The 11,767-nt window shown below is 38.2% G+C and overlaps 1 protein-coding gene across 2 annotated transcripts in view; it reads left to right on the top strand.

The window, feature by feature from the left end:
• sec24a (SEC24 homolog A, COPII coat complex component) overlaps positions 1–10,090 on the top strand; it is a 32,604-nt gene extending 22,514 nt beyond the window's left edge. The window contains exons 10-23 of one of the 2 annotated variants that reach the window (XM_080866549.1): positions 226–338; positions 1,156–1,274; positions 1,605–1,660; positions 1,872–2,078; positions 2,532–2,655; positions 2,976–3,134; positions 3,661–3,834; positions 4,078–4,188; positions 5,720–5,895; positions 6,145–6,282; positions 6,449–6,553; positions 7,100–7,192; positions 7,329–7,432; positions 8,505–10,090. In XM_080866549.1, coding sequence (XP_080722675.1) covers positions 226–338; positions 1,156–1,274; positions 1,605–1,660; positions 1,872–2,078; positions 2,532–2,655; positions 2,976–3,134; positions 3,661–3,834; positions 4,078–4,188; positions 5,720–5,895; positions 6,145–6,282; positions 6,449–6,553; positions 7,100–7,192; positions 7,329–7,432; positions 8,505–8,619 — 1,794 coding nt within the window. In that variant the 3' untranslated portion in view covers positions 8,620–10,090. The remainder of the gene's footprint in view (positions 1–225; positions 339–1,155; positions 1,275–1,604; positions 1,661–1,871; positions 2,079–2,531; positions 2,656–2,975; positions 3,135–3,660; positions 3,835–4,077; positions 4,189–5,719; positions 5,896–6,144; positions 6,283–6,448; positions 6,554–7,099; positions 7,193–7,328; positions 7,433–8,504) is intronic. The other variant, XM_080866548.1, reaches the window with a different exon arrangement.
• The last annotated feature ends 1,677 nt before the right edge of the window (positions 10,091–11,767 follow it).

An 11,767-nucleotide genomic window follows, 5' to 3' on the forward strand; every position in this document is an offset into this window, starting at 1 on the left:
ATGGTGGGAGAGGTGTAGCCTTCTGCAGGGAAAATACTTTCCAGGACTCTGTCTCAGGGCAAAGTCAGTTAGTGGTTACTTTAAGCTTTTAACTTGCTATTTTAACCTGCTAAATTAAATTCTGAGGGTTGGAAATTGTGCAGTCTTCTGTGTACATGATAGTAATTTTGTCTCTTTTTATTAACCCTGCTTTAACTAGCTTGTGTTTGCTCTGATTTTGTTCAGCTGAGGCCACCCCAGCCTGCTGTTTACCTCTTCGTTCTGGACGTTTCCCACAATGCAGTGGAGACAGGCTACCTAAATGTGTTCTGTCAGTCACTGCTGGACAACATCAATTCGTATGTACAACCTTTAATTTTGATTCATTAGAGTCCTTTTGACAAAATAGCCTTTTAAACAGTAATTTTCCGTATTTAGTATAACATCAAGCATTTAGGCATGCAGCCTGCTTCTACAAACATTTGTGAAAAAATGGGTCGCTCTCAGGAGTTCCATGAATTCCAGCATGGTACTGTGATAGGATCCCACCTGTGCAACAATGAGGCTTATAGTGCACAGAGGTCGCCGACTTTCTCCAGTCATTCGCTACAAATCTCCAAACTTTATTTGAACTTTAGATTAGCTCAAGAACAGTTTGTAGAGAGCTTAATGGAATGGAAGAATGATCGAAAGTTCCCATAAATACACTGCTAAACCGTAAAGAAAGCCTTCCCAGAAGAGTTTAAGAGTTGTTATAGCTGCAAAGGGTGGGTTGACATCATATGAAAACCTATAGATTAGAATAAAATGTCACCCAAGTTCATATGCATGTGAAGGTACACGAGCGAATAATTTTGGCAACATAGTGTACCTTATTTTCTGTCATACACTGTTCTGGTGGACGATACTCATATTAAACATGTACAGTTAATATTTGCACATGAAGGTTGATCCCTTTTATATAGGACAAACTGGACCCCCTGGCAGGCTGACTCTGACCACCTGTCTACATATTTGATCAACAGATGGTTATTTTCTGTAATGTGCAGTAACACGATCCAACATAATATCTTAATGGAAGGATCTTAATTTGGGTCTTTGCTAACTTCGATGAAAATAGGTTATCCCTGACACATAAGGGCAAGCTTTACTGAAGTGTGTGTTTATGTGTCCTAGACTTCCTGGAGACTCACGGACTAAGGTAGGCTTCATCACCTTTGACAGCACCATCCACTTCTACAACCTCCAGGAAGGACTTTCCCAGCCTCAGATGCTAATCGTGTCTGACATAGAAGGTGAGACGCAGCTGACGGCAAAGGCCACACTTTCATTATCACAGTAACTTGACATCAGCTGTGTGCCCACTTGCTGCAGGAATCGAGAACCAGCAAACATATAAGGTCACAGACTTACTGGCTCACTAAACATGAATGCCATGTTGGTAAATTAGTACATTTATGTTTTTTCGCCTTTATTTTAAGCGAAACTTTGTAAAAACTGTTGCAATACATGCAGTGACTCTTATTTCTTAATGAAACCACTTTATGGTTGTTCGCCTGTTTGATTTATGGTTGTCATTACCTACTGTTATATTTGTTTAAATAAATACGTTTTGTTCTCTACAGATATCTTTTTACCAACACCAGACAGCCTTCTAGTAAACCTCAATGAAAGCAAAGAGGTCAGATATGCACATTTTGTTAAAGTCCTGTGTTGTTTAATTTATAAATGACTGTATTCTGAAACTGAGATTCAGTGTAACAGTTTACTATGTGTTTACATTATTTAGGAAGTAAAATTGATTGCTGCTTTATATTCATATCCGTTTTCTCTGATTAATAGCGATAACACGTCATAAAAATATGACTCATGTCCACCCATTTGCCTTTCAGCTTGTGCAGGATCTGTTGAAGAGCCTGCCAAATTTATTTGAGAAGACGATGGAGACGCAGTCCGCCCTGGGTTCAGCTCTGCAAGCAGCCTTTAAGTTGTTGTCCCCCACTGGAGGGCGCATGTCAGTGTTTCAAACGCAGCTGCCTAACCTCGGTGTTGGGGCACTGCAGTCGAGAGAGGACCCCAACCAGCGGGCATCTGCCAAGGTAATGAGAGAAGTGTGCTGAATGGTATACAGCGGGATTTAAATATAACCATTGTGTTATATGTAGACACCAGTTGCCATAACTATATTAAAGTAAGTCTTAATGACTAGTGTTTCAAGTCAGTCATAGAACAAAAATGGACATGACGAATGTTTGACAGCTAGTTTTAAACTTTTCTAGTAAATGCAAAATAAAAGCATTTTTTTTGGAATAAGATCAGATTTATTGTAGAAAAACTAACTTTTCAGAGACTGAGAGAGAGAGAAGATTTACCTTTTTATGTTTAGAGTTATTTGATTTTGGTGATCTTAAACCAGAGGGTTAAATCAGGATTAAAAAATGTCAGCTTTTCCACAAACTGTAAAAATTTGTTTTACTTTGGACGACTTTTGAGTTGTTGCTTTACATTTACACTTTATGTTCATGGCGCTATCTGATGTGCATTCCTTTCAGGATATCCAGCACTTAGCGCCGGCGACAGACTTCTACAAGAAGCTGGCTCTGGACTGTTCCAGCCAGCAGGTGGCTGTAGACCTGTTCCTGCTCAGTGCTCAGTACTGTGACCTGGCATCTCTTGGTAAATCTCACCTCAATGGACTGGAGGGGGACAATGGAGGGAAAAGATGGATGCAGTGGATCTTTTATTGTTTTTATCATGTTAACCTCTTGCTTAAAAATCCCCTCATATTCCTAGATTTTAAAACTCTTGAGTGGTAAAAACGTTAAGCACAAAAATATTTGTTGTTAATGGGAGGAAATCTGATTACAGAATCGATGCTATCAGATTTTATTTCTTCCCTAACGAGATGGAAATTGATAGAAATTCTTAACCAGTCTGTTTTTTCAAAACTTTAAAGCTTTTTCTCTCCATTTCTGTGTGTTCTCTCTTTATTGCAGGATGCATATCCAGATATTCAGCAGGGAGCGTTTACTACTACCCATCCTACCACCACCAGCATAACCCAGCTCAGGTTGAGCGCTTCCAGAAGGATCTGAAGAGATATTTAACCAGGAAAATTGGCTTTGAGGCTGTCATGAGGATACGCTGCACCAAAGGTCTGTGGGCACAAAAGAGCTAAAGATGATTGAGTGTTGAATAGAAGTGAAGGTTACCGTTGCATGATGTTGTTTATAAACTTTGGAATTAGCAACTCTGCACTGATTTGGCATAAAATGTGGTCTATTCATCATCATCCAAGGCACAATTAGATAAACACACTTGTAATAGTAATAATAATACAAATAGTTTTGATTTTCACTCAAAAATCATTTTTAGAAATCCTGGTAATTGGTTCAAAACTTTTCCTTACAGCGATAAATTCCCAAATATGGTTTCAAGTTTCTCTTTACATGTTTGATTTATTGGTAAAAGTATTAGTAGTATATGCTTACTGTTGCTAACACCAAGGTCTTTGTAGCCCTGTATTTGCTCATCATGGAAATTGGACATAAAAGCTTAAACTCTGAGTCATTATAGAGAGGAAAACACATTTGGACTCATTCATGGTTTCTGTTTTTTGCTACCTTTTAAGATAATGCAGTCCAGTTTAATTGATTTTTATTTCTCTCTGTTCCTATGCAGGTCTGTCCATCCACACGTTCCACGGAAACTTCTTTGTGCGCTCCACAGATCTGTTGTCCCTCCCCAACGTCAACCCAGACGCCGGCTTCGCAGTTCAGATGTCCATCGAGGAAAACCTTGATGACATGCAGGTTGTCTCTTTCCAGGCTGCGCTGCTTTACACCTCCAGCAAAGGTACGCACATGCTCACTTAGACGAGCCTGTTGGGTTCCTTATCTTTTTGCAGAATAGTGTTGATAAATGGAAAAAAAAAACATCCATGCAAATAGTGACTTATGAATATTATTATTATATAAGATGGAACTACTTAGTGTAATTTTATCGAATGAAAAGCAGATGTTATTATTTACACATTTTTATATGCAATAAATGGGTAGAACTAAAATATGTTTAAATAACATGAATGGTCCCTTACAGGAGAGAGGAGGATCCGCGTGCACACGTTGTGTCTCCCTGTGGTGAATTCTCTGTCGGATATCTTTGCTGGGGCTGATGTTCAAGCCATCACTGGGCTGTTGGCTTGCATGGGTACGTGCTAAACTGTTTTCTAAAATTTCACATGAGATAATAAAGTTTTACAATTATTTTGTTATTTTTTTTACCACTCATACTTAATTTTATTTGGTCAGTTTGCACATCTCTTTTGCATACTTAAGAGTTATTACCAGTTATGTTTGTTTTGAAACTTGTATATAATAATTGTAGGCAGAAATGTGAAAGTGAAGTAACAGTGTGAGAGCTTTGTCTTCACCAGTTGTAAATTTCTGGATACGTGATTGTGTGTTTGTAAAATCTGGATAAACTTGGATTTGTGGAAAGCATAACTAGGCGATTATTCTTCATTGTCACAGTTAATACTCTTTTAATTGGCTGGATCCTAAATCCTCACAGGGTTTTCATCGTCTTCGCTGTTATAAGCACTGACAGATGGTGATGAGTGGTGACAGCTGCGGTGTCCTAGCGACCATTCTATAACCGAGCATTCAAATCTGTGCTGGCTCATCTGATGTTAACTTGGAGAACAGATACTGATATTATGTTTCAGAAGAGTTTATTTCATTTTAATCTTATAACAATCAGGTGGAGCATGGCTGTTTTAGCACTGTGACTTCAAATGCATAGTAAGGCGCAGCCATGCCATGTGAATGATGATTATCAACTCACAACTGTAATATACACAAGGCTAATACTCAAAAAGATTTATAAACACTAATCCTAATGCTAAGCTCTGCTGGGAAATATAAGCATTTTTTACAGGTCATGTCACAAATGTTAACATCTCAAAGACGGACGTATTTTTTCATTTTAAATTCACAGAAAATTCATTTGGTAGTTAAATGTCCTACTGCATAAAATTGGGTCACTTAGCAGTGTTCAGCATGTTTTTCTTTCCACCCTCTGGGTAAGTAGATCAGACTTTTACTGGCCCACCAACACAACTGTCGCTTACCCACAAGAACCAATATAGCCACAGTCCTGCAGGTCATTCATTCTGTCAAACACAAATTTATTTAATTTCCTCAAACTGAATTCACATCATAGTCTCCATTGAAATGTTATTAGAAGAGCGTTACTATGAAGGAAAATAAGTTTTTGTAAAGTCACACATATTGTGAATTTTAACAGTAACAATTTTGCTGTTAGGTGAATTAGATTAGCAGATAAAATTTTAATGAATCTTTTTTTTTTAGAAAGTTCATCTTTTAATCACACAAATATTTAGTTTACCATATTCTGGTAAAGAGAAGTATTATATTTCTGTTTCAGTTAAATTATTTAAGAAAGGTTCATAAAAGTCTGATTTTAAAAAAACATTGTCTTAAAAAGTGTAATTATTGAGGTCTTGATCACAGATTTTTTTTTTACGTTTTGAACATGGTCTAGGAACAGCGCCCCTTATATTACAATATCAGACCTAAAATGCATGATTGTCTCATAACTGGTGTGAGACTGGAGCCTCTTTTAAACTACTCTGGTAGTCGGTGTTGTTTGTAGAGACAGCCCTTCTATTTAATCCCACAAATATCTGCCTAAAAGTTCTTAATGTCCCTCTCCACAGCTGTTGACCGTTCGGTGACGGCAAGTCTGAGCGATGCAAGAGACGCAATGACCAACGCTGCTATCGACTCGCTGATGTCTTACCGGCAGTCTGTGTTGACAATCCAGCAGCCTGGCCTGCTGGTTCCGGCCTGCCTCAGACTCTTCCCGCTCTACATTCTTGCGCTGCTCAAACAGGTTGGCTGGTTTACACAACTGCTACACTGCCATTAATCTTTTCCACTGACTGATTTTCAACCTTTCCCTGTGCTTAAACGTACCTTTGTTTGGTGTAAAGATCGATCTACTATATCCTCTCTTTGCTAAATTCACTAATTTTTATGAACATTAACACTAACTGGCTCTACTTCCAGAGGCCTTTCTTGAATACGCCACCACTGAGTCGTCATTGAAGGTTTTTGGTGTGTTTATATGTGCGCTTTGCAGAAAGCCTTCAGGACAGGCACCAGCACCAGGCTGGATGACCGGGTGTTTGCCATGCTTCAGCTGAAGTACCAGCCACTGGCCTACGCCATGCTGATGATCCATCCTGCTCTGTACCGTGTCGACGACCTGACTGACGAGGTGAGGAGGATGAATTTAAGTTTCAAAGCCCTGTGTTTTATTTCTTTTTATGCGTAATGTGTAGTTTTAAGATTACATGACTGGACTAAAACCATTTTCGGAAGGATTTTATTTATTTTCAGCTTTTCTTCATTACTAAGTGATCTTTTCTTTTCTCCATCTTCAGGGAGCATTAAACATCAACGAGCGGACCATCCCTCAGCCCAGACTGCTGCAGCTGTCTGTGGAGAAGCTCAGCAGGGAGGGAGCTTTCCTCATGGATGCTGGAATTGTGCGTTTCAAGATGAGCTCTTAGAGCAAGCTAACAATTTTCAATGTCGGGCAAAATTACAGCTTGGCATTTCCCATCCTGAATGTCTCATTTAATTTATTTCCTACATTTTTCCTACTTATTTGCAGCAGTGCTAAAGATTCTTTAGATGGCCCTTTTTTCTGGCTTTTTAAAAGGTGCTAATATTGGCATAGTGAGAGAGATTGAGAGATTTCCTTTTCTGGAAAATGAGAAATCACTGAATTGTACATTTTGTATCACTAGTGCCTCTTCTCTGTGTGACTTATGCAAATGTGTAGCTCTGTGATGAAGCCTTACTCCAGCTTTCTCCATGACACTAATCATTCTCCCCCCACGCCTGATAATAACTTGTACACTCAACATTTTATGTAACCATGTAGCACAGTTCTAGATTAAAAACATCAGTTATGAGCTTTCCTGAGCTGTACTTAAAGGTGTTCAGCTCTTCAGTCACAGTTCTCAGTACTGTAATCTTCTTGCTCTTCAGTTAAAGATATTTAAATGAACCTCATTCTCTTCCCAAAGGTGATATACCTGTGGATTGGACGAAACTGCCACTCCAACTTCCTCACACAGGTCCTAGGAGTTCCAAACTACGCTGCTGTGCCTGATAATCTGGTAGGATTTCTTACTTTGGGTCAACTGCTCTATCTCTGTAACAAGACTTCTCAAAACATGCAGCCCAGCTACATTTCCATATGTTGACGCCTTCCCCTACTTGCTGATAACAAAAACTGTTGCTGTCCTCTCACAGTATTTGCTTCCGGAACTGGACACTGCAGAGTCTCAGAGAACCAGAGCTTTCATTGGTTGGCTGAGAGATCAGAGGCCATTTTTCCCCTCCCTGCATATCATCAGGTGGGGCCTCACTGGGTATTAGAAAAGAATGAATTAAGTTGCAAAAGTAAAAAGTGTGCTCCCTGGTGGTCTAGCTAAGAACTGTTATAAACTACCGATACTTTTTGTAGTGCTGTCAGTTTTTCCCACACTCTTCCACAGGTAAAAGATCAAGATCAGTTTATAGCTTTATCTATATAACAGCTAAAATTTCACTATAGTAACTGTTTTTTATAGGGTGATGTGTTGACTTAATGTTTTCTCAGGGCATATAAGACTGTTTCAGACTTGATCTTTCAGAACCCAGCAAAACAAAAGGGTCTAAAAAATACAAGCCACCCTGTGCCTTTAGGATTATAGCACTTTAACGCTTATGATACTAACTATAATGTAATGTATAAATCAAGTAAGGCAAGTGGCTTATGAGGGACTGTATTTCCTGTTGAGGCTGATAAGTAAAGACAAAAACTGTAGATGATCTCTTAAACCAATAGACCTTTTTGCTATCTGTGTAACAAGCAAAGAGGATTACAAAGCAGCATCGAAAACCACCTTACAGTAGCTTTGGTGGGCATGGAGTTGCTACCTCTAGTTTGCAGGGCAGATATTGACTACTCACTGAGCAGTTAAGAAACTGAAAAGTGTGGTGCAGACCGCAAACAGAGACCGTTCCCCTCCAGTGTAAAAGTTGCTACTTTTGAAACGTGTTGGTTGTACTGCTGAAGCACAGCTTTTACTTTGAAAGCCCATGGTCTATGTTTCTGGTTTGCGTCACACTTTTTTAACTGGTCAGTAAAAATCAATTTTTCTTTCACGACTATTGATGGGAAAGTCCCAGACGGTCGTCAACAGGCCTCCTAACCCTCCTTTATAGTACAGACTTCATGTTAACAAAATAGTAAAATATAGGCTTTGCAACTGTGCTATGTTGAAGGAAATGCTCTGAAAAACTTTAGCATCTCCTCTTCTTCCCTGTTAAAATGAATGAAAGTATTTTAAATTGCACATCTTTAGTACCTGAATATGTAGGAGCAATCCCAACTCACGTCTTCTCATTGTGTTCTTATTTCCCACCCATTATCATGTGACTCAGGGACGAGAGCCAGCTGAAAGCCAGCTTTATGCAAAACATGATCGAGGACCGAACAGAGTCGGCCCTGTCGTACTACGAGTTCCTCCTTCACCTCCAACAGCAAATCTCCAAATAATCTTCAGTGTGGCTCCGGAGACGAGGGAACATTGAAGCGAACATGTGCGTTAGTGTATGTGTGCGAGTATATATGTATATGGTGTGAGAGTGTGTATGCGTGTGAGTGAGACTACACTCAAGGTCGCTTCTTGGTCCTTCTTCAGCTGTGGTCCACCATATCTCTGAGGGGGGGAAACCCGAGCTGAACTTAACACGAGGCATCAGCCCAATCAAGTCATGTGACGAGGATGTGACAAATAATTGGTTCTGATGCTTATTGGGCACTTTTGAACCCTGCTGAAGAAACAAGAAATCCTGGATGATTATTGTGTCAATGATCGAATGAATCAGTGTTTATTCTCACAGAACAATGCTGTCTAACTGAGGTAGTGCTCAGAAACAGTGCAGGAAAACAGATGTGTGAAGTGTTTGTGTTTGGAAAAAGCACAGTCTTTATTAATAAGAGTCAAACATATATACATACGCTTAAGACTAGTTTATAAGACAGAAAGGAACCGGCAAAAAGACTGTTTTGTTTTTTGGGTGTCACCTGGAGTATTTGTACACACAGCAGCTGAGCTCTAACAACACTCTAATATTGTACCTGAAGGAGAGAGCGTGTGCTTTTTATTTGACAGTCATTATACTTGTGTGTTGAACAAATCTGTAGACTCTGTTGTTTGAAAGCCTGAATTTTAAAGGTGTTTGAAGGCAGATCAGCCTCGTTGCCGTCGCTGCCTCGAATGTTTGGATTTGGCAGCGGAAGGTGGTTTCATCGGTCTGGTCTGTCGCTCATCTTTTCGCTCTTTCTATCTGGATATTCAGAACACCTCTGACGACATTGCTGTTCTGTTTGTTTGTTTCTTTTTCTGATTGTTTAATTTATGAGACTCCCAATCTGATTAAATTCTATAATTGCCTTGTATGGGAACTCACTTTTTATTATTAAAACCTCTGTTTAAATACAGACTCTATATATGAAATATTTTAATATAATAGGATATGGGAAATTCTTTAACACAGACATAACAAAGCCATTGTGATCTTTTAATCATGCTTATTGATACTTGTATATTAAAAGATTGCATTATATAAAGGTAAAGACATGCTGATGATTTTAGTACAAATAAGGTGAAATGACGCTAAGAAAATAAAATGTTGGGACTTTTTAAGTGTAGTTTGTGTTTTGGTGGGTGAACAGTGTTTATTCTGTGAACACAAAGACTACAAAAGACAACATGGACCAAATCAGTCTATATTTCTCTTGAATGCATTTGAATCGAATTTTTTTTTTTTTTTTTTTTTTTTTTTTTTTTAATTTGGTTTGGTCTCATTTCATACAGTTTGTAATCTATGTATCATATCAACAAAAATGTATTTAGGAACAGACAAATATGTTTTGGTCTTCATGCACAAGGAAAATTGTTTTTCATAAAAAAATACTGATGAAAATAAAAAGCAGCTTTGTTTTTGTACAGAGTTAACCTGCTGAGGACTGGATGTCAGTCACATGACTACAGCTAAAATAACACCACTCGTGAGTGTGGACAGAGTGGATTAAATCAACAGATGTAATGCCACTGGCTTTTTAGAATGACCTCACCTTTCAACAAGAAATTGAATTAATTTAACACCCAAAAAATAAAGTAGAAAATAATACAAATTTGACTTGACCTGTGACTTCTCTTCTGACTTACATGGACAACATGAAGTCAAAGTCACCTTTATTGTCAATTCTGCCACATGTACAGGACATACAGAGAATAGAAACTACGTTACTCTCAATCCCTAGATAAAATAGCAAATGAACATTTAAATATAAGAGTGATTAAAAAATGCAGGTAAAATAATTAAAAAGTAAAAATTTAAATAAATACAATACAATTTTACATATAACAAGAAAGCTATACAATATACAATATAATAGACCTTGTCTTTGAAACTTTAAAATTGGTTGGAGGGTGGGTGGAGGTTTACCTGTTAGTTATTAGCTGTGTCTTGAGTATAAAGTGGATCATCAATATTGGCTTTGCCCCACATCTATACACTGTTCAAAAACAGTAGCAGCACTGATGAATTTCTACCTCTGTATCATCGGTGTTTGTGCGCAGGACCTCAGTCTCAGTACTCATGTTGAAGGAAAGTAGACTCATTTTAGGTTTTTTCTCTAATCTGAGAGGCTTCTCTGATTCTTCTTGGCCCACTCTGTGTTCCCTAATTGTACAGGCATTGTAAAAACTAAAGTACACACTCCTTTAATTCTTAGGCTTCATGTAATCAGGATGTAACAAAAAATCATTTTGTCCTTACAGGTTCTAAAATGATTTAAATACAACCTCAGATGAACATCAGCGTGACATGAAATAACTTGAAATAATTATTTTCCATATGACTTCTGGTCCACTCTTCTTTACAATGTTGTTTCAGATTATTGAGGTTTGTGGATATTCACTCCAGTCAGGTGGAGGCCTGGGCTTTGAGGCACTCATTTGGAAATTTGTTCTGGGGTCATGGTTCATGGTCAACTCAATGACAGCAGCCATGACAGTGCCCTGTGGCTGCAGAGCAAGGCCAAATCATCATGCCTGTGCCATCATGCGTTATAGTTGGTATAAGATAATTAAAGGGGAGAAAAGTGACAATTGAGTGAAAATTTATTAACTTATCACCATAAAATATTTGTTTCTTAGCACCAGACTTTTTTTGTTTGTTTTTTGTCAATAAAGAATAAATTCCAGTCAGCCTCTGTCCCCGGCTCAGCAATAGATCCCTCTGCTGTCTCTGCTGGATCTGCTTAGATCCAGTCTTCCAAACAGCTCATTATATAGAAATACTTTCTCTCATCTTTACTCTTCAAAACTCAGTTTGTCAATCACAATTTACTTCATATAATTTTGTTTTATCAATTAAATTAATTAAATCATAAACATTAAAAATCAAACTTTCTCTGAGTATTTGCTTAGTCATTCTGACCAAGCACTACAGACCTCAGACAAGCTCTAGGCTGTGTGCCATATTTAGATTCCCTGCTGGTACAATCAACCTCAGCACAAAAGCACACGCACACACCAAATCACAGCAAAAGGTCAGGAGATTAAATATTAAATCAGTTTCATTACTCAGATTTCTCATTCATCATATTACTTAGATGTATACTTTAATTATAA

Source organism: Rhamphochromis sp. 'chilingali' (genome assembly GCF_963969265.1).
Source record: "Rhamphochromis sp. 'chilingali' genome assembly, chromosome: 19".
NCBI classification, from domain to species: Eukaryota; Metazoa; Chordata; class Actinopteri; order Cichliformes; family Cichlidae; genus Rhamphochromis; species Rhamphochromis sp. 'chilingali'.